Source organism: Lineus longissimus, chromosome 6 (assembly GCF_910592395.1).
Source record: "Lineus longissimus chromosome 6, tnLinLong1.2, whole genome shotgun sequence".
Classification (NCBI taxonomy): domain Eukaryota; kingdom Metazoa; phylum Nemertea; class Pilidiophora; order Heteronemertea; family Lineidae; genus Lineus; species Lineus longissimus.
The window spans coordinates 18,846,933-18,873,839 of NC_088313.1; the positions used below are offsets into that span (position 1 = coordinate 18,846,933).

Sequence of the window (26,907 nt, forward strand, 5' to 3'; positions counted from 1 at the left end):
GTACTGTATGTTACATGAGTCTGCTTATAAAAGTTGCTATTATTTATCTGTTATTCTATTTTTGCTGAGATGGCATTTGTGATAAGTGAAGCCTGAGATGGTGTTGCTAAATAAATTTCTGAGATTAAAAATGTGTTGTTGTTCGGTGTCTTTCAGTCCGGGTGGAGAGGCCGTCTTGACTTGTTCAGAGCCCAGGCCAATGTAGGCAGGAGCGGTGCCTAATGGCAGGTGGGGACCATGTGCACGATACTCAGTCAATTTAGATTTGCAGTATCTTATGGGGGGAAAATGCCATTGACACCAAAGATGACAGTGCTATAGGCCACAACCTGTCTTCATTATACGAAAATGAAGTCACAACCTGTCTTCGTTTACGAGTGCTGTAGGTCACAATCTGTCTTCATATACGAAAATGAAATCACAACCTGTCTTCGTTTACGTAAATGAAGTCACGACCTGTCTTCGTTTACGTTTATGTGACCAGTATCGAAGAGAATTACATAAACCGTCAATGCAGTGGCGTGAGGACAAGAATGTTACAGCCAAGTTACATGTATTGAGAAAACCGTGTTCTCAATATATACATGTTGAAGGCCTTTTGGCCACACCCATTGACGTCGCATGACAGCTTGTAGATGTTATTTGTGACTGCTTCTTGTTTGGAAACAAATTAAGCCTTAATGATACGAAAGCAGCACTAGAGTGGCTTCATTTATGAAATATATGACAGAAGAAGAGGCGAAGCTAAGACGATGGCCAAGGATCGCGCATGCGTGGCTTCGAGCAGACGAGAAGAACCAAGAACGGGAGAAACCTCAGAACATCAGCGAGAGGCAGGATTACCGCTTTGTAGCCATCCTGATGTGATTAATGAACAATGATTGGCTGATAACAGGCAGGTTTCATCAAGTGAGGCCGTACAAGTAACCGTGTCTCGAGAAGGAGCGGGGTGTGCTGAAGGAATTCTATGTCTTCTCCCTGACATTTTCTGGGCGCTTTCTGATGAGATTTTCCGTCTTCTATGCTTGGCTTCTTTCGGAGGTGGGGCTTGATTTGCCAATTCAACCATGTTTTGTTCGATTCAAATAATGCATTTATTGTTTCTGCCGTTCTACACTCGCATATTAAAAAAAAAACATAACGTAAACAATTGTCAAGGACATCGGTCGGCTGCCGAATAATAGCCCAGCCTATCACCCAAAACAATCACCCCGGTAACACGACAACCCGGTACCCAGACCACGACCACTGAATTGGGAGGTCCCAATGACCAAATTCACCCCTCTAACCCGACCAAAGGGCACAATTGCCGTGAAAAGACGAATGCTGCCATGATTTCTGTTAAGAAATTGACTGCGGCAAATTTATCATGCTGCAGATGAAAACAAATTTCAAGTCGAAATATTTTTTAACTTTTTTTCTGCTCAAAATGAAGAAACATCATCAGCCCTCAAAAATTTTGACTTTGAAATTTTCTTTCCAGAATTTTGAACGGATTTTCAACTTCACTAACGCGACTATTCAACTTCGGTCCCATGAGTGGTCGTGTTACCGGGGTCCCACTGTACTTTGAATGCGCATTTCTCCACGTGAGGCTTTTTAGCTGGGGATATCATGAAAATATGGTGAAATTTGAGAGATTCATTCTCCCTGCAATTAAAACTCAAAACCAGGCATTAACAAACAAGCGGATGATTGTGTTATGAAGACTTCCTTTTTTCTCTAAGGTTAAGTGAAAATAATTGCAAAATTAGCCGAGGCGATCGCCTGCCAAGGGTCAACCATGGCGAAAGAAGACAACGCAATAATTGTTACCGCGCGGAAACCTCCCCTGGTGCGCACGTGCGACGATACCTTATCATTAGCTTTTGTATTCCTCCACATCGAACTTGTAAGACCCAAACCAACCCTACTAATCTCCCGCCCTTAACACGACTTGCTTTGCTCAGAGCAGTTTACAAATTGGCTCTTCCTTATTAATTCGTATTTTACCAAAACGATCACCGTACCACTGCTTGAAGCAGGATGGGTCACGGCGGGGAACGCCGGTATGCGCGCGCGCATATCGTCGCCAGCCAAAATTTTCCGTCTTTTCAAAGCAAATCGGCGCGTAAGTTGTTGTTTGATTATAAATTGCGAAATAATCACTGCTAAACTGTCCATAGTATGGGGTCCGTTTGGGCCAGTTCTAGTTTGCCTGGAAACAAAAGTCACTGCGCGGGGACCGCCAAATCAGTGGCGACAGAAAAACGCCCTTTCTTGAAGGCGTAGGATTCAATGGCAATCATCTTACCACTGAGATTGCTGGTCAGTTTTGTCCGTTGGCCAAGTGAACCTTAAACCAGTACTCCGAAACCCGACCGGAGAAAGTAGTGCGACTGCCGTACAGCTTTTTGAGAAACTGTTATCTGATTTCCGTCGCAATGACCACAACCACCGTCCGGCCGTCGCAAAAAATCAGAAAAAACACGGCGGACAACCGCACTGAACAGGAGATAAAATCTTTTACCTCTCTTGTTTCATGCTTCTGCCAGTTCAAAGCTGTTGATAAAGGAACGGCCCAAGTAATTAGTCGAGCAATAAGTCTTCTCATTATGTACTAATTATTGCCAAAGGATGTTCAGCCGGTGTTGGCGCGCGCGGGACCACGGACCGCGCGATCAGCGGGGAGCAGGACAGGTGGATAGGTCTCTGTTTGGCAACAAATGAGGTTTTGATTGTGAGCGAAATCAATCTCGTGTTTAGCGGTTCATTACGTGGGGATTAAGGATTTTAATCCTAATTTGAATTCAAAGTGTTTTCATTGCAGTTTGAAAGGATGCAAAATCTCTCTAAAGCGTATTGTAAAGTTACCTTAATTTGTAGCGATTACAGCGAAGTAAAACAATCTCTTTATACGCACCACCTGTTTTTGGGCCGCTGAAAAAGCAGAATTAAGTAAATTACTCTCCTACTCGTTCTTTGGAAGGATTGCAAGTAACAATGTTGATGGATTTTCCTTATAAAAACAGGAATTATTCGCTGTTGAATCTGGCAGCAACAGAATACCATTGCTCAAACAAGCAACGAGCAGCAAGAGATTACGAGAACGAAATTCGCTTTTGAAGGAATTTGAATTTGAATTTGAATTTGAATGGAAATAACTTGCCGAAGACCCCACCGAAAATGTTGCCATCACTATTAACAAAGGCTAGTTAAACCATTTGCTAATTGGTCGTAAGTGGATGGAAACTTCTTATGGAGCTCGGTCACCGGCATCCTGTCCGACTAGATGCGAGTTGTCAGAGAACAGGATGTTTTTTCTGCCTGCGGGAAGGAATCAACACCGCCTTGGCTGTGATCAGGGATAGAACGGTAATTAGCGGACACGTTAAAGAGTGGACGACGTGACATCAACACCATTTCGTCGCCAATGTTTTGGTGGTGTTTTACCTCAAGAAACATTCAGTAAGAAACGACAGAATGCACTTTTATCACTTCAGTGAGGAAAATGTCTTCGCTTACGACATGGACTCGCCAGAAGTCACATTCGTACAGTATATAATTAAACGGCCATTAAGTCGATATCCGATTTGTATTTTAATAGCTCGGATTCTGCGTGCAAAAACTGATAAAAATTTGTCAAGGGGCGACAAAATCCTGTCACTTCGTGCAGAAGTTTCATTATCAATATCTGCTTCCAAAGAAGACATGTAAGATGCTACATATCTCATCCAAGATCGTGGCCCGTGCGGAACTGGTCCCGTCTTCCTCACCAATCACCCAATCGTCTGCGCGGCTCAAAATGATAGCAATCTCCTCCGCGGCACTCTAATACAGTGTTGTCACTTTTCGGCGTTCCACACCCATAAAACCCCGCTAGACTCGCTGGAAATGCCGATAGCGAAAGAGATAATGTCTAATGTTACTATAACGTATGTTACACGCTATTTTGAGACAAAAGTCACAAGGGGAGATGAATGCACTATTTTCGTCAGGTGTCGTGGTTGTGCAACGCCCAAGGGCGATCTGTACCCTTCCGCGACCTACAAATTTGATATCATCGGATGCGCATGCAATAGAAAATTTTAATAAGCAAATTGGTCCTCCAATAATGCGAGTGGAATTGGTGATGTACGGGATGATGAAACTAAAAAGTGATGGCGAACCACCGGATTCTGTGGGCAGAGCTTCTAATAAGATGACAATAAGATGTCTGACCGCAAAATAAATTGCATCAAACGAGATTTTGCTCAGTAGCTTCAATGACACGTTAAGTTTTTCTGTTGTTTCGTTAAGCAATCGACTCGTTGAAAAGAAATGTTTATTGATGACAGAGCTGTAGGATGATCGTCTGCATCATAAAGAAACATGAAGAAATCAATATCATATCCAAAGTTAGCTCATCATGAATATAGATTGCAGAACAACCAACAATTGCATGAAATATAAATATGTTTGTGGAAGCGTTCTTGTTCAATTTCTTTCAGAATGACGTTAATCAGCGGAAAACCCAGATGTGCTCGGACACGGGACTGTCAAAGCAACTGAATCCTGCCATGTGCAGCAATAGGCATGGACGATGAGAAGTTTCGTATTCAAAAAGGAGACAAACAAAAGTATTGTCCAAAGAATTGTCAGCAGATTAAAAACAAAAGATATTTTGATCACATCATATCGCAAATATGTTGGAGTTCTTTTTTGTCGAGATGAAAATGATGTGCTCAGCACGTTGGGCAACATCTTCATACAAGAAAGGAGGGTGTCATGTCTCTTAAGTCCTTTCTGTTCTGACTTGGCTTCTCGCTATTATGGCTGCGGGAGGTGAATTCCACTTCTGACGAATAAGCCCTAGAAGTTCTACGTCTTGACTCGGTTATTTGTGTATATCTCCCCGCTGTGGAGCAACAATGTCCTCTCTCGCTGAGTGAGCTTTTGATAAGGCCAAAATTGCCTCAAGTAGAAGCTGTTATTTGGTTGTCGTGCGGTACTTAAACGCCACGCGTCCGGCGTTAGGTTGGTAGCAAGTGCTCAAAGCATTGCAAAGTCAACCAGCCGCATGCTCACTGGCATCGAACCAGACTCGGAAACCCGGCGTGTTCCAACCCCCCTGCAACAAATCCAAAACTTTTGTCTTTAATTTCTCCCCAAGAAACAACTGCGATTTGAACTTTAGTAATAGGACACCATCCCTCTTATTGTCTCGGCTGCCTTTTTCGGCGAGCATATTTTCAAATGTTGATTATACCTGCAGGGCATGGAGTCTCTGTTAATGTTAACTAAACCAGCCCAGGGGCGTGATGGTGCCAATTTAACTATTCAACAAGGGGCGAATTTTACACCCCGAAGCTAATTAAAAGAAAATTTATCTTTTTATCTTTAAGAGTCATTGAAAAATCATTCAGCAATGGGGTGGCGAGATTCTCTTTTAGCTGTCTGCGCGTTGGTACGGCGTAATTTTTACTTTCCTCCCATGTTTGTATTCCGCCGTTTCTCTTGCCTGTAGGGACGGCCGTCCGTATACCTTGAGGTCTTATACTCTTCGAGTGGGAGACATAGGATCCATGCTGCTTTTTTATCCGAAAATTAGCTTCATATTGGTCAAGCAGTTTAGATATTTGCAGGGAGGTCTGGCAATACGCCCTGAGGTTTGAAGGCGAACGTTGGTTTCGACTTTTTTATTTCCAAATTAGGCTCATATCGGGCCAGCAACGACTGTATAAGCGATATCGGCGTGACTGGGAGGTCCATTCGTTAGCCCCGGGTCGGCATCTCAAATCCAGTATCGTGACTGCCAATGGCAAACATCGGGGTCGGTTTAACGGCAAGGTTGCCTAATTTCCTTTAAGTCAATGGTAAAGTGAATTGTACTTGTAATTTTGCTCAACGTAAAACACTCTAAAAAGATGTATCTTTACCGTATTTTGATTTGTTTCACCCTTCGAAGGAGAACGTTCTCTAGAAATTTGCACTTTCTGCATCATCCATTTCAAACCGTTCTGCCATTCTCGGCAGAACCGAATTAAGATGCTATGATCGAGGTCTTAGCGTTCGCATCAGTCGTCACGTATCCTTGTCTCACTTACAAGGCTTCTCATATCAGTAATCAGCTCGTTTGGTGATTCGCCACCACACTTAACGCTTTCAGGGTGAAAATCGCAAGTCGACAAGAACAAGACAGGAAACCATAGATTTGGGGAGTTGCTTGTAATGGTATGCATAAGATATTTGCACCAACCCGTTTCTTCTAACTCCCTTAAATCGGATCAACTATAAAATAAACACGATGCGATGACTTTGTTCTCGAGCACATGGTTGACACGTCTTCGCGTCTTTGCAGTGACTACCGATGAATCTTTCAGAGCTGGGATAGAAGGCAATTATCGATATCCTAAACTTGAGTCTTTGGAAGCGGAGCGTAGAGCGGTAGGTCGAAAACGGGCTTCAATCTTGCAATAGACTTTCTACCCATGACAACTTGATCAGACTCATTTAACAATATTGGGCTTTCAGAGAATAGTGACGAAAAATGATATTCCCCGTTAACTGCAAAATGATATGCACTCACGCTACTGACCGAATCAAGTTTTCATATGGTTTTCTGCTCGAAGGTCGCAAAACAATACTTAATTTGTTTTTAATTGTCAATTCCAGTATCAGCCGGCGAGGCAATCTTAGGATAATCCTTTAGCTGCAACCCCATGTCGGGCCGGACCTCTCGTTTACCTCCTAATTAAACCCTCTCTCCCATCTAACGAAAGAATACCACCAACTTCCTTTAGAGTTTCCCATTGTTTTCACCCTGCGATCAGACAGTGGTTTTGCAGGTGGATCGCTGCTCCACCCCGAGGCTGCCCAAACCGAAATCCCGGCGAATAATTGTTATTTTTAATTTCTGAGCCTGGGTCTTGACATAGCTGCGTCCGATGTAGTGGCTCGCCGTGGGAAGTCCAGGCCATAGAAACGAGTTCTAATCGCCGCCAGAAGAGCCAAATCCCTCTTAGTCGCTTGCCTCTGTTTGTGGTGATATCTTGAAGAAAATTCCAGTGATATTCTACATTCTCTTTACTCACAGTCATTAGAAATCAATGAATTAGCCAATATGTGACTGCATTTTCGTGTCAGATACTGACAAGAACATTGTTTTTCTCTTGGTAAAACATCAAATATCAGGTTTTTGGGTATCAGCCGACTGACGCCATCTCCATCTCCAACTTGATTTTGTTATTTTCCAGGGAATGATAATCCCCACAGATTACTTCAGTTTGTAAAGATCGGGTTCAGGGGTTTTCATCATGAAGATATAATAATAATCATGAAAATATTAAACGTGTGTAGGCCTACATGAATGATTGGATAACAAAATAATTAAGAAAAAAAAGAGAAAAAAAATCTGCGGCAGATATACCGGGAGTCGAACCCGTGACCACCCGAACCACAGTCAAACACACCAAACGCTGAACCGTCAAGGCGTTCATGTCGAGGTGGAGGTTTCTTTCGCCCCTTATATGCGATGAGGAACCGAGCCATGACTAGATGACATCCCTCTAATGCCATTTCGTCGCCATATTGAAAACGCGCCGCAATTGTGACAAGGTCGCGCAGGTGGCAGAGTGATTGGCCGAAATATTTCCGAGTATTCGTATATTTCGATAGCGTTACAGATTTTTCTCTATATATCGTATTTATATACCTTAGTGATATAAAACATTATGCATGTCTTACGTCGCATTTTGACCACGAATCAGAAGTTGATTGGTTCGATCTCCTTGTCAGAATGTCAGAACTGTCGATGCTTTTTTGATATGTTTAAGTTTTCGTCACGAAAGGTATGACATCTCGAACTTTTGCTAATCATTGATAATCGTAAACGAAATCGATGTTATTGCCATTTTCCTTCCATTAGAAATGATGTGACGGACTTATCAGGGAATCAGAGCCATGTCCCCTCCATCATCGGATCCGTTGGCCCATGATTACCCGGGGAGTCCTTGCCCTCGGGCATCCACGAAGTTGGGTCGGACCAGTCCTACACAAGTCCACCAATGTCCTCGAGACCCCCGAGGTTAGCCGCGGGCCCTATCACGCGACCACTGCCTAATCAGCTGGTTAACGCAGGCGGGAGAGGCGAGCCGGGGTTATGGCCAATGTTTCGCGAATATAGCGGAACAAGACATTGCCAAAATGTTGCCCATCCTGAAGACTTTGGATGGGCCTCCTTCAGAATTCGTAAACATTGCATAATGATATGGCTAATCAGCGCTTGTGGAGAAAAAACGCCTCCAATCAGTGTTTTGCTAATGACTTTTGATAGGCCGCTCCTTCGTTCGGATGAAGATGTGGTATAAGCTTATACGCGAAAACGTTTTTTTTCTCTTTCATCCATCACCAGTAATTTGCATAATATCAGTGTGTCACAGTAAATTTTTCGTGTAATCGTCGTTTGTGGCACAGCATTGTTTTGTACTATCGTATACAATAAAGTGTTCTTCTTACATTTGTTACCTGCATTTTCCTTCAGCAACCGGTCGCCAGTTATGCAGTATCTTATTTTCCGGAAGACCCTTGACTAATTTTAGACACTGCCAGCCTTTTGGGCTTCCCGTCACCACTAGCTTCCACTCCTATTCCCCAATAATAGTCATTACAAATCTCTTCATTTATGCGGTCATAACATTGGTCCTATCATTGTCAAAACATTCATACGCCGCCCATCACTTCATACGTATCAAATTAGCTCCTAGTTTAACCTATCCTGGATAAATCTCAGTAAAGTGGTGTCTGCGGCCTGACCTTACCCATCCAAAAGGCATGCTTTATTAAGAATTACGTAAAACCAACAATGACGGACAATGGCGGAACATCCCGGAAAATTAGGCGATGATGTATGTGCGACAGCATCAATGGCGGGCGTCATGGCCGACACGCATTCCATGGAATCACCAATTTATCTTGTGAATTATGCGAAATGAATTCCCTGAGTTGTGTCTGGTATTCTTTTGTATCGGAACAATGTTAAAGTGACCCGAACTCAATGGATACTTTGGGAGATTTTGTCTCCTTTATCTTAAAGTGGATTTAACTCGAGCCGTGTTTGTTCTTGGTGAATGCGACTCGGCAGGAGTCTGGCAGTCGATCGTCCTCGTCACTTGCTAATTGTGTTACAATGAGAAAAGTTTATGTTGCATTTTATTGACGTGTGCGGCCCGTTCTCTGCTAAGAAATCTATCCAAAACCATGAGATATGACGACAATGGTAATCCCATTAGCTAGCAATGCCAGATATATTGACTATTCTAAGACCCAGCGTTTCTTGTGCGTTGCCTGGCTTCAGTAGCAGTCGTCTGCTCCTGTTTGCCAACGCCACGCGACCAGTTGAATTGAAGATTTTGCCATTCATGGATCAAATCGTCTGAAGTTATAGTCTTGAACAAAAAATGATTACTAAAATTAATTTGTCAGAAATCCGCGGCGGCCTGCGAAGTCGATTTCACTCGGAGGCTAGGTTCATTAATTCATAGAAAAACCTACAGGAATGCCTCTGAAATTGCTGGTAATTTCTCACAGGAAAGGTTGGGTTACGCCTTTATTTTGGCAAACATCGAGGGATGTATCGTTCATTCGATTGTAAAGTCTTACTAATTATAAATAATGAATAAATTTATAGTCGCGGTGGTTCTTGTCCTTTGAATCTTTGAAATACCTTGCAATTTCACGGTAGCGAAGAATGTTGATAGTACCCCAAGTTAATTCTTGCTTTCATGAATTAGAGGGTAACGCATATGTTTCGGCTAATAGAGTTGTGTGAGATTCCTTGTTCCCGCCAGTGCCTGCCCATTGTCACAACCGATGGACTCCCCTCCCTCTGATGAGCCAACAAGTTTGTCGCCAAGGCATTGAGCGTAAACATCAGAATCGTGCAAGCGTGGTCGGCGTTTTAAGAGAGTTCAAGAAAACGATGCCAAATGCTGTCGTTGCTGGAAAAATATTTGGTAATGACCAATGCTGTTGATGAATGAAAAGCTAGAAAATGAAATACTAGACCGAAAAAAGCCGTTTTATTTTCGTGATTCTGGACGCAAACGCGAACTGCGATCATGCGAATATTTCGACTCTGATGCGTTGACCATTGACCACGTGCGGAGTTGATTCGAGTCCAAACCGTCAACTGAAAATGACCAAACCCGCCAACCTTCGGCATCGCTAACATTTCTTGGTTTATGCTATTGGCCTATATTTTACCAAGTGTCATCACGCCAACCATAGACCAACTGTCTCGGTGAAGAAATTGAATTTTGTTGTTCTATCTATATTCCTTTTCTGTTTTCACTTGCATTGCTACTTAGCCACAGGGAACTGGTGGTTCTTGTAGTGTTTAGGTGTATGTACATGTACAACCTTTATATGTCATATCAAAGATGAATCACCATCAAAGATCTCTACAGTTTCACCACAAGGGTTTCTTCACCAACCTATAGTCACCACGCACATGGGCGTGGCTATGGACGAGGACAAGCCACAGCCTCTCTCAATAAGTAGCATTACGTCAGAGTAAGCAGCGAATCAGATGAAAACATCTTCCCATTAACCAATTGAATACTTTTCAAATCCGTATTGCCGTCTCCAAAAGTTGCTGCACACGCGTCTGACGATGGGTAGCCCGTCTTGTCTTGACGTCGCCCAAGGCGGGTGCTATTTTGTCGTTTTGATCGTGCGTTCTCTGCAGATTAGAGCCTGGTTAAGACAAGTTAAGGTAACTATTTAAGTGATGCGACTTCTCGGCTCGCACCAGAGTCCGTGCGATAGTGCAGCTATGATGAAGTATAAGGATCCCTTCTTTGACGAGGCGAGACTGGAGAGGTAAGAAAATCGTCCCATTTGTCAATTTCTCGACCCATTTTGTAATCTTGTAAAACAAATGTTCGTGTATCTTCGGATCTTTTTATCTCGCTTTTCTTTTTGGTGCTGGTGAAAGCATGACAAGGATATTGCTATATTAGCGTCATCATGACTTCAGACTTAATCATGCCGAATTTTAATACTTGCCATCACATGCTAATAAGCCTATGCTTATTCACGACCATTTGAGAAGCCATTTGAGAATACATCTTCGTATCTGGCAAAAAATGCAGTTTGAATTTTTTATTATTTTCGCGGTTGATTATAACTTTATCGATAGTATCTACAAATTTGATCGAAGATGCTACTTAATTAGTGTAATTTGAAGTTATACAACTTTATCAGAAGCACGTCATGTGCAGATTGCTATCGCAATTTATGATGGCGGTGCAGTGCTTATCTCGGAGAAGCCTCTGAAGTCATCGGCGAAGGAGCGTTTCCTCACGTTGTATTAGTGATAGGTAAAGATATTACCAAAAGCTGCAATGATGTTGTTGCTGATGATGATGACGATGATGATGATGAAGTTGATGATGGTTCATCAGCTGTTATCTTTTTGGGTTTTTTATCGAGATGGGGAAACCTATGGAAGGACTAAGGTAATCAACTAAGGGAAGCCCCCAGTGAAATTAAGCAATTAGGGTTTCCTCAGCGTAATACAGAGTGTATAACAATCGGATACTATATATTTCATTATCTTCAGGATGGAGAGCAGTTATGTCCCAAACAACCCCAACTATCCCGACCTGTTGCGGAGCAGTCCGTTCAAGGCAAGCGGCCAGGACTGCAGCCCTTTCAAACCAGGGACACAGGAGTACAACCCGTTTAAACCTGGAGGTCAAGATTATACCTCGAGGGGCGTCGATTACAATATGAACGGATTTTCACTAACAGCTTTGGATTTAGACCCTGTGCCAAATATTTTACCGTTTTCATGCGGACCCACATACAAGTAAGTAACAAACATTTCTTTCCTAAATTTTATCAAAAAACGATCGGTGAGAAAGATTGAAAGATTCTTCTCCATTTGGCAGCAAACCTATATTAACTGAGAATACAGCTGAATTAGAGAATGGAGTTATTTATTGATCCGAATGTGACAACATATATTCTTTTTCCTGCCTTTTTATTTTGAATATAAAAATAAAATAAAATAATCTAGCCTTCAATCAAATATGCGAGCATTGTACAATAATTTTTGATATATCATTACAATCTAACTTCTGGGGAAGTGACAAATCGCCCGATATCAAGACAATTACGCATCTCCCACCCCGCGCGCCGTAAACTGAACTCCCACCTCACGCCTCGGATCACTCAAACGACACAAACATTCTTCAATCAAAAAGAAAAACGGGAAAAGATACGGCACCTCTTTGACAAATCTGTTAGTGAGTTGGCGTAAGTAATGATCCTAATGAGGACTCGCAAATTGAATCCAAGTTTTACTTTTTACTTTCTAGCATAAAAAACTTCTCTTCAACATGCCTATTGTGGCAGCAACCACTTCGAATAAACGGGATAAGTACATATGCATACTTGACAATTTGTATTTTGTTCATCATCTTGTTTTATATTATCATAATATTAGTTGGCTTATCGATCATCCATGGTTCAAATCATTTTTTGGAGTATAGGCCGAATTGATATAGCAATAGTTGGCATAATTATCATTCGCTTCTTTTCCCAAATACGTAGCATCAGCTTTGAGCTGATGCATCGTAACACCAATTCGCAACTTGGTCTGGCCTGACTCCCCTCCTCAGCATGTGGCTCTTTGGTTTGTCATTATGTTGTCATCCGGTTGTTAACACAATGACACAAAGACTCTTGTGACAATATTGAAATTTAATAATTGGAGAGGTTCCATGTCGAGAGAGAGTGCCTTGGGGCGCGGGCCCGTCCGTGAAGCCAACCCAGCGCGATCGTTCCGTCAGCTCGACTTCTTTTAAGATTCTGATATTTAATTGCAGCTTCCCAAGAAATAAGATTTTGTCCGTCATCAGATTACCTGCAGATCTACAACTTTTTCATTGTAATTTGAATTTATTAATACATACTATAGACTGTACTCGTATATGAATAAACCTCCAAAGTTTCTGAACAGGCTAAATGGTATCAGTGGCCAACCAAAGCATCCGTGATATAAACATGACGCGCCACAAACGGAAGTCACTTATTCCCGACACGTTCTTACATAAAACATGTGAAACCACACACAAAAACAATAGAAAAGGAAACAGTTGATGGCGACCAATCACAAAAGGGACGCTGGTCACATTGTGAATATTATAATTAGCGATTCCGGCGATACCTCATCATGGTCACTGTGCGAATATCTTAGTGACAGAACACGGATATCAAATTTCATTTAAACCGATGATTCGAATCCACTCCCACTCGCCTCGTACAATCATGACAATTGTTTATAAGTCCGATTTATATAAGCATTACAACAATGACATACCCGCATAATATCAGAATTGGAAAATAATTACGGGTGTCAAGTTCCAATCTTGCCCGGAGAAAAAAACGTATTCTTAAACCACACCCCATGCAGGTCCCGCCAGCAACTGACCGCACGCTTCTTTTTTTTAGCAATTCACACTTTTCCTCAGAAACCATACAATATCATTTCTTAATATTTGTATTATTTCACAATACGGTATTCAATTATGATAATATTCTTTATTACTATTTGTGTGAATTCATAGTAGGATATTTCATAATCTTCTAACTTGACAATAGCCGTATAGTTGGTATCCATCCGTTCTGTGACTGATTTGGGATAACCTTTTGATATGAAACCGCGACCACAGTATTCAGATTGTCAAGTTGGCACTCGTGCTATCAAAAGAAACTTGCAAGAAAAAATGTCTTCACGCAAAGTCCGACAAAAAAGCTGATTCTGTATTCTGTCTAATTGGCAGACTTGTATTCTAATATTTGCGCAAAGGACCTGATCCCTCCTGATTATCGTGCGTTTTCTTTTTATCACTGACATGCGTATTTTCTTTAACGGCATGCGTATAGCTTTCTGATTGGCGTGCGCCCTTTCAAGGCAGTGTTGATGGGGGCTCGAACCGACATGGCAGCTCTCCTCACGGGCTAATGAGCCACTGATTTCCTCACCGTCCACATGATTTCCCCCATGATGGGGTGCCATATTGTCCCCCAGCAGATCCACGTGTCATCCTACTGTCCGCATTGTCAATATGACAAAACGATACCGGACCAATTGGCTGGATAGTCGTTTGAAATGCATTAACTAATGACAGGGGATGTTTTGTTTCGACCACGGCGCATGCGGAGCCTGTTGTCCGTAATCGGGCCCCTCAGTGGTTTCATCCAGGGCACTTGTCGGAGCGCACGGAGGGCTTTTAAGGCACGAAAATAGCTAACCACCGCCGTAATTGGCCTTGGTGCAAGTGACTCGGCCATTGAAGCTTAGCGGTGTGGTGATGAAGACCATGACGAGCAGATTATCAGATAATCATTGCTACAATCATCCCTAGTTATCCGGACAATTAGCATTTATCTGCTAAATACTTATTTTTCTGATTGCTACTGTCATTTCTCCTGCGACCTTTCCTCTTGGTAGCCGTGTTACTTGATCATCTCAAAGATGAAGCCGTTATGTCGACACTTGTAACAACTTATTTCGGACCTAACTCACTTGTTTTTCTTCGTCCCGGTGGTTGATGAGCTATTTCATTTCACAAACCTCAACCTTTCTGGAAACCAAGCGCTCGGTTTCCGTATTGAAGGTCGGCAAATTAGCTGGAGGCTCCGTGTCCGATGTCTTATCATTTCCCCCCCAACATTGGGTGTCAGATGATGCGACCCGGTATAACAACCGAACCCTTCCTTGCCCACCCTTCACACCATTTCAGACCCTCAGGACTCTGGACACAACACGTCCCTTGCGACCCCCGTAACCCCTTCCAACACCGTCTCACTTTAATTAGTTTAAGCCCGAGGAAAGCATCACAACCGTGCGCAAGGCAACAATTGCCTCGTTAATATTTTTGGCCAAGAACCAGCCCTGTGTCCTGATTTCATGGTATCGAGTGGTCAGTGACAAAATGACATGGAGACCAAACGCCTGTCCGAAATACTCATCTCGTCAATTTCACAGTTCACGCCGGAGGAAACTGAAAAGAACTCGGGGAGTTTTGAGGTTTTGTACCTCCTCGGCATTTTGACACCGGAGATGAGAATCAGTGTCACGGACAAGATAACATTGTCCCCTTGACGCTGGCAGTTGATGCTGATTATGATGCACTTGTTGGAGTTTCCCGGGGCGGCTTTTTGACATGGACGCTTTGTCTCCTTTCTCAAGTATTGGAGTTAATCAAACCGATATGGCTTCTTAAGAAAATTCTATAACGAAGCTTCTATATAGATTCGACTTGAGTTGACACCGCGGAAGAACGTATTAGAAATTTTTTTTTGGCAATGGCGACTCTTTTTTTCGGGAACAAACTATAAATCGTTGATTGTTAATACTGTTGCTTCAACAAGACATTTCGATGTTGATAAGAATAATGGAAAATGATGAACACTACTCGGTCTTCGATAAAATCATAGATAGTGCGCAGAGGAGAGAAGCTGGTCTCAGCATTGAGGCATTATGTCCCCCGGCGCAAGGAAGGGACACCAATGTCCCCTCAGGTCTAACCTCGGGTGAGCTAAACCCAGTAAGGCACTGGTCAGTTAAAACTTTAATTTTAGGCTGAACGGCGGAAGTGTAAGGTATGCTTAACGACTCAATTATTTCTGTTGATGCAAATTCTAGATATCGTTGTGAACCGCCAACGGATTTGATGCTGTTTGCAAATGTGATGCAATGGATTATGAAAAGCTTATCCAGCGGTTTTTAAACCATGACCAACGTCGAAATAGTTTTAAATGTGGTGTTCTCTTAATACAACACTCATATTTGACAACAGTCTTAGTCTTTCTTTCGGGTGTCATTCAGATGGTAAACCTCTCTGTAATCGCAGCAGCGTTATTCGATGACTGAAACCCCTTTGAGAAGAACAACAAATACCTCGAATCAGGTGGCTATGGTTTTCCCTTCCAATAATATTTGCAGATCAATGCCATTTCAACAAGTGTCCTGGACAAACATAATTCGTTTCTTTTGCGTTAAACCTCCACTTCCTGGCTGCTTCCCAATCCAGGAAAATCATTTCCTTCTATTGCCTTTTATTACAATTAGAGTAAGCGATTGCTGCTATTGTTTCCCCTGATCTTTAGTTAAGCAATTGTTTTAAAATTTATCCTTCGGGCAGCGAAATGCTATGATAGGTTGCTTTTCCCATAGGGTAGGCCTATAAACATGTAGTTTGTAGCGCGTCTTCAGGTTTGCTGATGGCTTTGGTTTCTTCAGTTGCTATGTTGGATTCGAGGTATTCCATCTGTGATCCGCGGGCTTGTGACCTTGTTCAGAGGTCAAATCACCTTCAAAGAATAAAGGTACTGAGTAAACGTGTCGTCTATCCATCGATACTAAAAATATCATTTTTGTTTCCTTTACCGGTCACTGCTGAAATTAGCTCAAATGGACATGCAACTCAGGTGGTCATCCCACTTTCGTGTTACCTAACCTCTGAACATCTCAACCAGAAAATATGCCCATAACGGCATGAAAACAGACCAATGAAAATAAAAATGGACATTAGCAGACGATCAGGGAGCGGTAAGTGAAACGAAGGAATGCACTTCCCGAAGGGTAGAAAAATCATGACGTAATCAGTTTGCGAGAGAAATTATCCAGAATAACTTTTGGGCAAACACGGCGCGCTTCGTAGGTCACGTGATCCCCGAAGGCGTTGTTGCGGCAGTCTTGCGGAAATGTCGCATTGTAACTTTGAATCGACAGATCTGGTAAAATGTCGCAAAGACGTGGCCATGTTTGATCTATCGCATAACTTTAATCCGTTTTCCTCGGTGTGTAAATATCGCTAAGTTCTCTTCCAGTCCATTGAGAAATTCTTGTCTGCTGTGAGTTACGTAGCGTTGCTCTTTTGCTAATAGTTGGGGATAGCTCGACTAAATAGGTGTTGTTCTTTCGGTTAGCGTGTTTTGTATTTGCTCCCTACTTGAATTGGCAGCCAAAATAAATGTTTACATTGCCAGGGTAATTTTATTTACTGTCGGAGCCAATGTCCTGCCCTCTTAGTGGAATATTTCTTTAAGCTCAGACCCTGGCAAATAAACGTGGACTTAGCATGTCAATGAAGGTTTTTAGAAGGTGTAAAATAGACCTCTCCTATTTGACTTTTCGTCAAGTGATTCCATGTGTTCAAACTCATTTGGGTGAAGTCGTTCTCCGTTGCCAGTGTTCTTGTATACTAGAAAAAAACACCACATTTAGGCCCATCGCGGACGCGACTGAAGATCCTAATGGTGCATTGACTTTCAGAACTGGGCACTCCAACTTTGCTCCTGGTAGGACTCAGAACATTGACAGTCTCCCCCCCCCTAAAAAAACACCCTACGATGTCAGATTTGTGACGACTACAACGGAGTGCAAAATTTCGCTTTTTTGATTGAACGATAAAACCGGAAGCACCATCTAATTCTACCTCCAGATTCCTAAATGGCGATTGCGCCGCTGAAACAAACCGAATCTCTCGAATGTAAAGCAATTTTAATCACTTATCTCCGCAAAATATAATACTGAAAAGCTGCTTCTTTTCGGTGAAAAGTACTCAGGTAATACTGTGTCCTACAAATTTGCAAATTACAGTTACAAATAACAGATTATTTCATTCGCCGTATGTTACTATTTTAGAGGGGCGAAATGTTAGTTTGGCCACATAAAGACCTACAACCTCGAGAAAACGAGCTTCTCTCATGAATAAGTAAAACCAGACATATCCCTATCAAAAGACAACTAATCAAACAGGTATGTTTCACATCAAGTAGGAACCGCTAACTTGTAATTCCTCAAGTTTACCAATTCAAAATCAAATAAAAAGTAAGGTTTCTTTGCCCGACTCAACAGCACAACTATTTATAAATAATTTCGTGAATCGTTTTCGATAATTTCTGTTGACATAAAAAGAAGGCGACTCGTGGATGTGTTTGTAGTGATACATGTTAAATTGAGTGGTCTTTAGTCGAATATGGCTTCTCATTATGCCTGACACACGCCGTTCTAACACCCGCGGACAAATCTGTGTGGCTTACCCCACAAATGGTAGAAAAATACATGAAAATACCAATGAAAATATGAATTCGCGTTACAAGAATATCTACTTGATTTTCGTGAAGTTTTCTTTAGAAGACAAGAGAGAGGCGTTTGTGGCCTATTGTGTTGTTAAAATGTGTACCCTTCCTTGTTGTCCCTTGCTTATGAAAAGCTTTGCCCTGGAGGGTTTTAAGGGTCGAGTTATCCTAGCGCTAAGACGAAAGGACAACGGTCCTCGGCTCAATGGTAATAGAGAGGGACAGTGTTTGCTCAACTGTCCCTCAAATAACTTTCGTCATTCGGACAGTCTGAGACTGGAAGAGAGACATGCCGGACGCGGGAACACGGAGAATATTTTTATGGAACAAAATACACTTTTCCTTTAGAATTCTTTATGGAATAAGCAAAATGATTTTCTGGATTAAGGTAGGACTAGTTGTGGTTTGACGGGCAAGATTTAGCTGTTACATCAAAAACAGTTATGGGTGCGTTTCCACGCGTTGCTGTTGCGTTTATAGAGCTTCTCTGCGACAAGAAAGAAATAAACCAAATTTTACGACCATAGTTTGGTCATATTTTTTACTTTTTACAGCATGACGGTGTGACCAATAATCCGTAATCCGTAAAAAAGTTTACCGACAAAAAGTAACAGTCACCCGCGTGGGGGCTCGAACCCCAGACCCTCAGGTTAAAAGCCTGATGCTCTACCGACTGAGCTACACGGGCTATTGAGTTCAGCGGAAGAATACTCAATATATAAGGCAGTCGAACTCATTTAGACATTCTCTCCTGAAACATTTCAAACTTCTACAACAGCACTAAAGTTTCTTTTTTTCAATTACTTAACACATCATTACTGTTCTTGTCTTTTCAGGGAGTTTTCTATGTTCAAAGAGAAGAACCCTCACGACATCGCTGATGCCCTTCTCTCTTTGAAACACGCCGTGGTCCATCCCCAGATGAATAACCAACTCTCACCCCTTTCGCCCTCCTTGACGCACTTCTCGCCATCCATGACGTCACCAGGGAGTCACGGGACCGTCGGCCATGGACTCAGCCACCAATCCCCCTACGGGGCAACATACGGGCCCTCATCAAGCAGCTACCCGCCGCAGTATCCGGAACACAACGGGTCCCAAGCGACCAACAACGTGCCATTTCCTTCAATGAGTGTTAATGTCTCTATGAGCATGAATGTCGGCTTGCCGGGACAAAATGGACAAGTTAACCCACACCCGCTGCAACAACAATGGTGTAACCAGCAGCAGCACCAAAGTCCGCCACAATTCACTCGGGATTACTCAGCAACTCAACCCCAATATTCAGCCACCTTCAACGCCCATAACCAAACGTACAGCGCATCTTACTCGTTTGCGTCAGACTTGAGAAACATTGCCAATAATGACCGGGAAAACTTACACCGGTATCATGATCCGTACAGGCAAATGAGCCAAAAGCCATACGGCACATCACCTAACCTAGTCCGGCGGACGAAGCTTCAACCAGGCCGCCCTGAGCCTCAAATTGACACGGGGAAGGTGAACCTGTGTCGGATATGCGGCAAGACGTACGCGCGGCCAAGTACGCTAAAGACTCACATGAGGACGCATTCAGGCGAAAAACCGTATAGGTGTTCAACTTGTAATAAATCTTTCTCACAAGCAGCGAACTTGACCGCTCATATCAGGACTCACTCGGGAGAGAAGCCCTTCCGGTGCCCCATATGTGAGCGGAGGTTCTCGCAGAGCTCCTCCGTCACGACCCATATGCGGACCCACAGTGGCGAGCGCCCCTACCGGTGCCGCATGTGTAAGAAAGCGTTCTCCGACAGTTCGACTCTCACCAAACATTTACGGATCCATTCGGGAGAGAAACCGTACCAGTGTAAACTTTGTTTGCTGCGGTTTTCGCAGTCAGGGAATTTGAATCGGCACATGAGAGTCCATGCCAGTTCTGCTTAGTAGAATCTAGCCGATTACCTGCCCGATACTCGTCCGCACTGTCACACGTACACAGGTACTGAAGATGTTGCTTTTCATTTTTTGGCTCCATCTTGCTGCCAAACATGCTTTCGAGATTGATCCTCCGAGTCCAAACAATGTACATTTTTATGAATTTTCAAATTGGTGCTTTTAAAAAGTTCTGCATGCTTGCCGGGATACTTGCCTGAAATGTTTCGGAAATAAGCAATACATACAGAAATAACAAAAAGGATATGGTATGTCACATGATTCGAAATGGCGTCAAGAAATTCGCGTGAAGAATATGGTTGTTTCTGGTGGAACCTTTACGATCTTATTCCTTTATGGTGAGATACCAACAACGTTATATTGTAGATGAAAGTTGATAACTTTTTTCACTTTCACCGTGGAGTGTTCATTGTTTTTTTGAGTTTACCCCTCCTTTGGACCGTGGAAATAACTGCCGTGAATGGGTTCCTAGATTCCTACGCAGCCCGCAACGAACTAGATCAAATATATTGATGACGTCAGCTTGGAGAACGGATAAGTGTTTTTTTTGAGATTTTAGAAGATAACAGCATAATGACAAACCCTGAGACATTCGTCCAAAACTAAGTTATAAGACTATTTATTACGTTATTTGTCATAGCTTCTGTCTTAAATATAATTCTGCTACCGTTTACACAACCACCAGGAAGGAGAGAGAAAGTATATGAATTTGTTCTATCAGTATAACTTCTCAATACTAGATTCCTCAAATTTTTTGGGACATCCTGTATCATCCGAATGAATATATGAATAACTTGTGTACATATTATAAATTATTCGGTATTACAATAAACTAATGTCAATGAAACTGCTTGCTTTTCTTCCATCTGTCTTAAGTACAGTTCTTGTAATACACTTGTCATAAATATTTTGTTTCAAAAATTTATCGTCATTCCTGTCCGCGGGGACATACAATTCGTCAAAATGGTCAAGTCGTATGCGACAACTCATTGAATTGTCTTGTATGTATGAAAATCGCTGGTCTACGCAAGCCTGTCACATCAAGAATTAATAACATAAAAAAGACGACGTTTCGCTTTAACAGAGGAGGAAATTTAGGGCTAATACAAGTCCCGTGCGTGAACAAAAGAAACATTTATTTTCCTATCAAAATATTACGTCCGTATTTCAAAACACACTCTTCAAGGAGCGGTTAGGGGCCCGAATGTCCAAAACGTGAAAATACTTCATGTCATTCACAATGACTCGTAAAAAAACATGTACAGTGTGTGTTATTTTTTAGTCAAGAGTCAAACAAGCTATTGTATCCTCTAAACAACTGAAGCATAGCTGTAGAAAACTAGTTCGGTCACGTCGTGTCCCTTGATTTCTTATCTTAAAAATATTTTAGACACGCCGCAAAAGCCGTGCGCGTCCATAAAATGTTAGCAAAAAGTTTCATTGATCAGACGGCGAAGGCGAATTAGTCAAATGATCAAAATGTATAACACCCGCGTGGGGGCTCGAACCCCAGACCCTCAGGTTAAAAGCCTGATGCTCTACCGACTGAGCTACACGGGCTGTTGAGGTAAGTATGTCTTTGTTATGGAGTAAGCTGGAGGAACTGTCCCTCGAGAGTACAACTACATTCTTGTGAGGCACTGAGCGACAAAATCATATTAATTAAGTGATATCATCTCAAATGAGAGTGTCTTAAAAGGATTAGCCGACCACAGGAAAACCACGTGTCAGTTCATCAGGAAATGAGAAGTTACTTTGAGGTTGCGGCAGTGGATAATCCGCGCCCGGGGGAGGAGCACCTAATCATGTGCTGCTATGATCAAGTTACATTAGACTTCATCGGGTGACACTTGTTCAGCGGCGAAGCTCCGAGGAAGAGAGGACGGGTGAGCATCAACTTGAAACACACGGTATTTTGTTATAAAAATGCTGACTCAGGAGGTGCTCAGGGCCGAGGCCAATAGCACTGCGTCTGGAGTGTGGTACATGTATCTGCCACTGAAGCAACAATGTATAGCCATACTGAGTGTTCCCCTGGCTGCTCTCTCAAGAAGACTGGTGCCGCCTTCTACGCTTCCGTTGAATGACCGTCAGCTTCTGGGGCGGGACTGGACATTCTGATTTGGTCCTGCTTGATACGTAGACAGGGGGAGCCAGTATCTCAACCATCAGGAGGATCCAGACTGAAATGCAAATATGAAACGAGTCAAGCAGATACGCAACGACCATGCGTCAGAGTGAAAATCACTATTGCGGCGCTACACTTGGCGGCGCATGGTGGCGAATACGGAATTATCTACCCCTGGCCACCGAAATCCACTCCCAAGTTCTCCCTTTAAGATTCTTGTCGACATCAAGCAAGCAAACAGTGAAAGTGTTGCGAGATCGGAAAGATACTTACTAGTGAGGACCAAGATTGTCGCTACAATGGCGAAGACAAACCCTCGATGGAACTGGACATTCAGGTCATAAATCGGTATCTTTGTCCCGTCAAATATCTTGACGATAAAGATGAGCGTGTTAAGTATCCCAAAGAGCACGAACAAGGCAATTTTACTAATCCAAGAGAGAACTTCTTGTGTTGGGAAATAGTAGCTGGCGCGTACGCTGAAACTTGTGATGAAGCCAGCAACAACAAGCCCGCAGCAGACGAAGTTGGGGATGGTGAAAACAAGACTCAGGAAGTTGCCCGGGATATCGATGAGGAACGAAGGATCTATCAACTGGAGATTCAGTTCAGGAAGATTGAGTTGGTCTTTCAGATCTCGCCATTGTTGTTTCATTTCCGGAGAGATGACGGTCTTTATATAGTCCCGCAGTTTTGGCAGTTTGTCGAAAAGGCAGTCACTGCTGCTTTGGTCCAACTCTTCGCGAATAACATCTGTGCTCTGGCTCTGTGAATCGATTTGACCCCTGTGGACGGAATGATTTCTTCAGTTATCAAACGGTTTTAATGATGTTTTGCATGGGTTTCAAATCTGAACTCGATAAGGAAACCATTGTGAGGCTTATGATATAGAGAAGACAGGGCCCTTTCTCAACTTACAAGATCTTTGCCCACTTCGGTTTCATAGTGGGGTCAAAAGTCACCCACTTCTGCAGCACCGCCTCCAAGGACAGCCAAAGGACAATAAAAGTCAAGATAAGACTCAGGCACCAGGCCCTAGGTGGCGCTGTATCCATCATGGTGGCTCGGAACATCTTCCAACGCAATTTGGCATTGAACTCTCCCGATGAGGTACACTGGTCTAACTGGGAGCAGGAGGCGGAGTATTTGGCCAGTTTGGATGAAGATGCAGTGGTGGATTTATCTTCCTTCTTTCGATACAGTGTCGGCATGGAGCCGAAGTGATTATCGCCTTGTTTGCACTTTTGAAGAGAGTGCGGCGTTTCTAAAGAGGAAAATATATCACGGTAGAATACAATGTAGCGCATTGGCCGGACGTCGATTGCGGCCCCTTCGTGAATTTGGGGTGGCTTATGCCGACAATTAGGAATTCTGTCTGCAGAATCAGATAAGAATCTGGCCCAAGCTCATGTTGTGCTAGCTGGACTGGACAATTTTAGCTTCTCTTAAAGGGTTTACATGAACTTGTTATCCTCTCCCACCCAAGACTACTTACTGACTTCTTTCAGCGGGACTGCAGCAATCTCGGGCTCCGGTCTGAAGATGGAGAAGAACGCTTGCAGGAAGAAGATGAAAGAAGCACCAATTGCGCAGCCGAAACCTGCCTCGACGAGCGCCCAGCCCGACTCTTTTACCAGATGTGCGCTAGTCAGGGGAAGACCGTCGGCGATCTGTGCTAGCTGAGGAAGTGACAAAGAAATGATGATCAGTGTAGGGCGATGGATGATTGAATGAATGTGAAATTCACAGAAACAAAATGAACAGCTTGTCAAAAAGGTTATCGACAACGGCTTGCTCTTATCATTTTAAGACCATCACACGGAATAGCTATTTGTTTGTCACATCCCACCGGTCGGTCAAAGCAAGTTTGTGGTCCGTCTTCCCGAAAGATTGCCTGGGTCAGAATAAGTGAGGGAACTTCTTCCTTCATTTACCATTGGTCCCCACCACTCAAACAACATCAGTCCAGCAGCATTAAAGGCGAGGTGAATGGTAGCCGTCCCAAGGACGATGCAGCACTTTTTCTTCCCTTGCAACCAGTTTCCGCTGCGCAACTTCCGAGGCCAGAATGCAAAGAAAATGACGATGGTTCCGGTGATGATCACGGGCATTAGGAACATCAACTGAAAAAGAAAATATGAAGATGTGATTATATGCTCCCTTGTTGCCACCACCGGTCTAGAGTGATAGCCAAGTCTGCCTAAAATTTGATCTTGAGGCATCTCTAGCAGCCTCAACTACCTCTGAGATTCTCTCAAACGCCCGACAAAGCTTAAACGCCGCTGGTCGAAAACTGCAAAGTACGACTCCGACTCGGTGTCATTTTCCTGAAATTCGCATTCGATCTGAAAATTGTCAGAGCATACGGAATGAACATACGTAGTCGCCCCTTACCATTCCCATGTTCTCCATTGTGACTCCGACCAAGAGCGGTTTCTTGACCATATCCGCGAATCCGTCTATCTTCCTCATCAAGGTAATCAGCTTGTAGAACAACGATTTGTAGTGCATCATCTTCTTGCCAAGTGCGCGCATGTACTTAGCTATGCGCATGCCCTGTTTGATGACCTGGCTTACACCTGGAAAAAAGGAAGCCACAGCAGCTCCGGCCAACGCCCCAGCTAATTCCTCACATGTCAAATCTTTGAAACTTCGTCGTGTAAGGTCAGCGAAATCCTCTAATTCTTTTGTTGCCTGCGTTATGGACTTATTAAAGGCTCGGATGGTATCGAGAAGTTCGTCCATTATCAGATCCTGCTTGAACTCGATCCTGAACCATGGTAACGGCAGAGAAAGTGCGGCGAACATCAAACCGCCAAGTGCGAGGACGACGGCTGTAACTTCTCCTATTCGTAACCATTTCCCCAAATGTGTGAAGTTTTTGAGAAATTCCTTCACCCACGTCATTCTTGCGGAGACAACATCTTTGTTGTCCCTGATTGGTCTAAAGACTGAAAAGGCGAACATCGGAACAACTATGGCGGCGAAACAAAGTGTGTACAAGCAGACGATCAACCAGGTGTGTGAAGTCAGGACGTGAACAATAGCCATGGCGTTGATGACAACATAAAGCAAGCTGATCTTGATTGGTGTTGGCATCCTGTCCTTGTGCCGTTTCTTGATCTGGAAGATGATAAAGGCAAGAAGAACAGCGCAGAGAACAATTTGAAGCGAATTCCCAAGGATCTTTCGCCAAGGCAACCGGGTCATCGCATCAACTCTATCTCCTTCTGTTGAAAGCATCTCAGCTCTTTCATCGCCTGCGTTCTCTCCCTCCTCTGATGATTGCAGGTAGCCAGACGACAGGTGGACCACGTTCATTATCAGGGCGAGGAATCCTGGAAGAAGGCACAGAGACTTCAGCGTACGCGTCGATTTGTCGTGCGTCAACCTGCAATAGAGGAACAAAATACAAATTGTCTGTGGACACCTTTAATCAGTTTGTGGGCTGCCATTCATTCTGACAGAGTTGCCCATCTCAGGCGGTAACACTGAATCGCGTTGTTATCAGCGCAAGGCTACGAAAACGTAAGGTTTTACATGAAGGTATCACTTTTAGTGCCACTCCTATTACTATAAGCTGAGGCAAATATGTCCACAACAATGCGACATTTAGTTCTTCCAGGCTATGCCTGTCTGGTGCAGCTTTGTATTTGTGGCAGCCCCTGATGCAGCTCAGGAGCGCAGAATTTACGATGATCAACTATCACATCGAGTCATTTACACCGGACGTCAGAATCGTTCGGTAGTCTGAACTCCTCCATTGTCATCGAATTAAACACTATCATGATCTACCTTTTGTTGGAATCGACGTGAAGAAGAGGCGCCCAGTTGTCGACGCAGTCCTCCTCGCTTGGGATGTCCCGGTACCTGTAGGCAAGCCAGGCGTGTTCGGAGAAACCTGGTACTCTCCAGATCACAGCTATGATGAAGCCACAACCAAGCGAAACAAGGGGAATAACTGAAAAGGACACAAGTAGAGATTGTGATCGTGGATCCTCCGTTGAAAATTTGATGGATATATGTCTATTTTAGTCGCTGTCGTGATTGTTGTTTCCATTAAGCTCCATCTATCTAATCATCAGTTTTCTGGAAACGGAGCAATGTAGTGTTGATGATGAAGAGCTGGCGGCGACTAAGGTTCCTGCAGAATTTGCTTTGGAGAACATATCCAGACGATGGTGTCATCAGCAAGAAAAGCAGATTTATGCTCTGTGGTGTTATCTCAGTTCTGAGATTCAGAATAGAGAGAAGAGGCGGGGACCAAGAATGGAGCCCTGGAGTGTATGTTTCGGAGGTTAGGTCTTCGCCCACTTACATGTGTAGGCAGTTGCCAGATACGGTGACCACGTCTCGGCAATGAACGCCTGGGCCGGGGGCGAGTAGGATGAACAGACGATCAGCACGAGAAGCATCCTGGTTAGCCAATGAGGAAGCGCGAACTGAGCCATGAAGGTTGATGACGATCTGAGCGCGCCATTTAGGGTGGACCACGTGACTACCGCATCACCAGCTATCACGATGCTGGCAAGTATCTCGAAGAGTAGACGCCTGAAAAAGAAACGGTCATGTGACCCTGTAACATAGATTTCCACTCACAAGAATAGTAGGATATTTTGTTCCTGTTATCCCATTCTCCACACCCGTTCCCTTCTTATTACTCATCTAACATAAAACACTTCTCCATTTATGTCCTTATCTTTACTCGTCTGACACGCAAGGCGTGCACC

General features: G+C 43.4%; 2 protein-coding genes and 2 non-coding genes across 4 annotated transcripts; 1 reads left to right on the forward strand and 3 right to left on the reverse strand.

Moving 5' to 3' along the window:
• Positions 1-10,649: 10,649 nt before the first annotated feature.
• On the forward strand, positions 10,650-20,947 carry LOC135489254 (protein glass-like). Its single transcript, XM_064774516.1, has 3 exons — positions 10,650-10,839; positions 11,582-11,830; positions 18,954-20,947. The coding sequence occupies exons 1-3, from the start codon at positions 10,748-10,750 to the stop codon at positions 20,038-20,040; spliced, it is 1,428 nt and encodes a 475-aa protein (XP_064630586.1). The 5' UTR covers positions 10,650-10,747; the 3' UTR covers positions 20,041-20,947.
• Trnak-uuu (transfer RNA lysine (anticodon UUU)) lies at positions 18,733-18,805 on the reverse strand. Its single transcript has one exon. It is a non-coding gene; the product is annotated as a tRNA-Lys (tRNA).
• Positions 20,948-21,536: 589 nt separating the features above from the next.
• Positions 21,537-21,609, reverse strand: Trnak-uuu (transfer RNA lysine (anticodon UUU)). Its single transcript has one exon. It is a non-coding gene; the product is annotated as a tRNA-Lys (tRNA).
• Positions 21,610-23,091: 1,482 nt separating this feature from the next.
• On the reverse strand, positions 23,092-25,111 carry LOC135490024 (uncharacterized). The gene is made up of 4 exons (XM_064775671.1): positions 24,572-25,111; positions 24,112-24,300; positions 23,673-23,856; positions 23,092-23,441 (listed from the first exon to the last, which is right to left on the reverse strand). The coding sequence occupies exons 1-4, from the start codon at positions 25,082-25,084 to the stop codon at positions 23,092-23,094; spliced, it is 1,236 nt and encodes a 411-aa protein (XP_064631741.1). The 5' UTR covers positions 25,085-25,111.
• Between the last annotated feature and the right edge of the window lie 1,796 nt (positions 25,112-26,907).

Bases quoted from the DNA above. Each gene is read 5' to 3' on its own strand.
- LOC135489254 (XM_064774516.1), top strand. From the start codon at position 10,748: ATGCGACTTCTCGGCTCGCACCAGAGTCCGTGCGATAGTGCAGCTATG. The intron at 10,840-11,581 runs GTAAGAAAATCG...CATTATCTTCAG, and splicing joins GACGAGGCGAGACTGGAGAG to GATGGAGAGCAGTTATGTCC. The intron at 11,831-18,953 runs GTAAGTAACAAA...TTGTCTTTTCAG, and splicing joins TCATGCGGACCCACATACAA to GGAGTTTTCTATGTTCAAAG.
- LOC135490024 (XM_064775671.1), bottom strand. From the start codon at position 25,084: ATGACGTGGGTGAAGGAATTTCTCAAAAACTTCACACATTTGGGGAAA. The intron at 24,301-24,571 runs GTAAGGGGCGAC...TTTCTTTTTCAG, and splicing joins CAATGGAGAACATGGGAATG to TTGATGTTCCTAATGCCCGT. The intron at 23,442-23,672 runs GTAAGTAGTCTT...TTTCCTCTTTAG, and splicing joins AGTCCCGCTGAAAGAAGTCA to AAACGCCGCACTCTCTTCAA.